The sequence below is a fragment of the Pinus tabuliformis genome, chromosome 1_2 (genome assembly GCF_031772625.1).
Source record: "Pinus tabuliformis cultivar Carrire ecotype Pingquan chromosome 1_2, CPIR1, whole genome shotgun sequence".
Lineage (NCBI taxonomy): Eukaryota > Viridiplantae > Streptophyta > Pinopsida > Pinales > Pinaceae > Pinus > Pinus tabuliformis.
In genome coordinates, this window is record NC_142298.1 from 1,197,785,590 (window position 1) to 1,197,789,084 (window position 3,495).

A 3,495-nucleotide genomic window follows, 5' to 3' on the forward strand; every position below is an offset into this window, starting at 1 on the left:
TAAACATATCTTCTTTAATAAACATCTATAAACATGTCTAACCATGTCTTCCTTAATAAACATGTCTAAACATGTCTTCTTTAATAAACATCTATAAGAAGAGACATCTTAACGAACTTATTAACACAAAGTACATTACCTCATGACCAACCCATTAACATAGTTAATGGGTGCATTAAACAATTCACAATCGCTTGAAAATTCCCTTAACCTCAAGGGATAAAATAAATATACAAAGGCAATGTGACTAGGTTGTTTCAGCGCAATTCTTCTTCTTAAGCTTCTACATAGCAAACTATTTTTCTTGATTTTTGGAGCTTTGGTTATGGATCTTTGTGTATTTTATTTTGTCAAGGCAATTATTCATCCCAAATTTCTTATCTATAGTGTATATTTTGCAAAACCATGGGCCATTCCGGGCTTTATGTGAATATTTTTAATAATATAAGGGAAAAGAAAACAAGATTGTTGTTTATAAATAGACAGGATCTTTATCTAAAGCATCAAATCAAGTATTCAAGAACATTGTATATATCATTAACCTTTTATTATACATAGCTTTTCATTAACCTTTGCCTTCTCCTTTCAAAATATTTGGTATTGTTCTTCACAAACCTAAGAATTTTCCCTTGTCGTTGTGTTGCGCGACTTAACTAATATTATTTAGATGTTTTGCCATATGTTCAAAACGCATTTTCATCTAACGTTTATATCTCAATACTCTTCTTATTTGGCAACATGTGATGTTATTCAACAATTATGTAAACCTTTTTTCTTTTGTACCAACTCATTGTCTAGTCATCCGTGTTTGATCAGTGCCCTCCAAATTTCATTCCAACAAAGTTGACCGCCATGTGCTAGAGGGAGATAAGCCCAAAAAAAGAAATAATGACAGCCATGTGCTATAGGGAGATAAGCCCAAAAAAACCCAAGGCATCGAAAGATGCAAATAAAACATATAAATAAAATATTTCACTCGGAGCTATACAATCGTTTACACACACTCGCTCACAAGAGATACAGCTCTGATGCAACCAAGACATATATTGAAACGCCTTTCTTTGCTCTGATGATGATGTACAGTTCTCATGCCTTTGATCTTATGAAGCAGCAGTCGACGAAGATGGAGGGGAAGCGGCAAATGTTTCCACTTTCTCATCCATAAAGATCATCAAAATCTGTCGTTAACGGCATTCCGTCATCCATCAAAATCTGTTGGTACCGGCATTCCACGCTGCAGAATGCTTTGTCACCTCTGCAATAATCAGCAAACACAGAATGAGTCCAGCTCCGAAGAAAAGGAAATTATAATCAATACAATTTAATTCTCAAAGATTTAAAGCCTTGTATTATAGTTATAACGGACCTGTACATGTAGATGTCCTTCCCATGGTTCAATTGCCGTTTGCAGAGACAGCAAGCGCTGAGAAAATAGCCAACGGAAAACACTGGAACACTTGAATAGCTCCGAGGTGGCGATGCGACATCCCATATTCCCAGTCCATTTTGATTTCGAACTGGGTATTGCACAATTTCACACTCCGTACCGGTACGAGTATACAAGTTATTTGTGCTCGAGTTTGAACCACGGGAGATAACACAAGTGTGGCTCTTTGTAAATCCATGAGGAGAACCAATCGCTAATGTGTCGCTGTGCTGATTGGGAGAAGTCGACTGGATATCTAAGCCGTTTTCATGAAAATCAGTTATCCCAATTCCAGAAAATGTCTTGATGTCCAGTGGAGAAGTTGGGCTTTTGGCCCCATCTGAATCTGAGGACCCCTTTGCACGGAAACCTGTGAAGATCCCAGGGTCATTGCAGAACTTGTGGTTGTCTTCAGGGCAGTCTCTGTTGCGTGATGAATCGGATATGTAATCAGGCGTCACGTAACACATCTTCGGTTCTCTCCTCTCCTCTTTTCCCGGATGGTAATGAGGACTCACCCTTCAACCCTTGTGCTTAGACACAGACTCTAGAATGAACGGTGTTCACACCCAGAAACTCCTTGTACGCCACTCTTCATCCACAATCCCCTATGACTTCGGGTACATTCTTTCGCAAAAAGAGTAGTACTCCTTGGAACTTGTGACACCTATACCACAATGAAGAGCACCTCAAAACTTGGACTAAGCCTCCCTGGACCTAGTGATGCAATATTGGTCCTATGATGAACCTGCATTGGGTCTTTTAGCATACCAAATTGCTGCAAAACTAGGATCAAAACTACACGAAGCTCCTGACCACTCGCTCACTTCAAACTGCTATTTTCAAAACTTCTGGTTAACAAAGTCCAGAACTCCACGAGCTTATGCCTGATGAGCAACAGTGACAATGAGAAAAACGACAGAAAACCTTCTCCAATATCAATCTAATGCAATACCAATTCACCAACAAGAATAAAAGATATCCTTCGATTCCGCCGCCGAAAGTCGCTCACAGGCACTAATTTTTTCTCCGCAAAACACTACACAAAATCACTAGAACATCCTACTCTGGCAAAATAAACCCTTCCTATAAACCCCTTCTTCAATCAATGCTACAGAAGCAGGAAGGCTTCCTACAGCGTTAGAACAATGATTTGACTAAGCCTCTGTGACAGGGTACATATACGCACTCCCAGAGGCAAGCATCTCGCGGAATCTGAATGGTACCCAAATACAAGAAACCGGGATGAGCAACGCCCACATTACGCATATGAATCTGGGGGTACACAAAAGCAGTAAACCAGGAACATCTATCTCTGTATTTATTTATTTAAACTCCAATGGGCACTGATGTGACACAAAAAACGCAGCTAAGAATAATAAATTCCTAAAATATAGTTTTGTCTTTTGTTATGTGCTTCGATATCTACAATTAGACTACAAAGTATACAAAATATGGTACTACTGCTTGTTTAGCTTTCTTTATAAATTCTTGAAACTTATTTATCTAATTAAATTTAATTACTAATAAATTATCATAATCGGTAAATGTGTATATTTCCAATTCTACTTGATCTCTTAGTTGGTAAAGACGAACTGTTAATAATATGAATTCATACTCCAAACCAAAATGATTCGGTGTTTTTCAGTTTTTCACCTTAACCATAATACAAATTATCAAAACTGCATAGGACACTTTTATCCGTATCTTCACTTGGTTAGCTAAGAGGGATAGGAGGGTTAAATTTGTACCCAAAACCTCGTTAACCTACTCGTTTCGTCTAACTTCAAATGCTGGTGACTGATGGAGCCACCGCCTGTGAGGGAGCCGTCAGCATTGTGGGATCCGATATCAAATCATTGAGTTCAGTAATTGCTTTGTAATTGTAAAGTGATTAATGTTGTAACTTGTAAGATAGAGTTTAATGTATTTTAAATAGCATGAAAAATGGATGGTCTCCCACTATGCTAATTGCGCCCTCTGGCGAGTACAAGCAAGAGTAGATTTTAAGTGAAAGTTTTAGCACATCAGTATTATTGGTGAGCGATGGACCCACTGCTATTAATATA

At 38.1% G+C, this 3,495-nt stretch overlaps 1 protein-coding gene across 1 annotated transcript; it reads right to left on the bottom strand.

The window, feature by feature from the left end:
* Window positions 1-1,029: 1,029 nt before the first annotated feature.
* Window positions 1,030-1,940, bottom strand: LOC149210536 (FCS-Like Zinc finger 10-like). The gene is made up of 2 exons (XM_089394441.1): window positions 1,367-1,940; window positions 1,030-1,255 (listed from the first exon to the last, which is right to left on the bottom strand). Exons 1-2 carry the CDS (start codon window positions 1,894-1,896, stop codon window positions 1,156-1,158), a joined length of 630 nt encoding a protein of 209 aa, XP_089250567.1. The 5' UTR covers window positions 1,897-1,940; the 3' UTR covers window positions 1,030-1,155.
* Window positions 1,941-3,495: the final 1,555 nt, after the last annotated feature.

What these genes read in the sequence shown, in the direction of transcription:
- LOC149210536 (XM_089394441.1), bottom strand. Translation starts at nt 1,896, where the DNA reads ATGTGTTACGTGACGCCTGATTACATATCCGATTCATCACGCAACAGA. An exon ending in AAGGACATCTACATGTACAG is followed by an intron (nt 1,256 to 1,366) that starts GTCCGTTATAAC and finishes TGATTATTGCAG; the next exon opens with AGGTGACAAAGCATTCTGCA.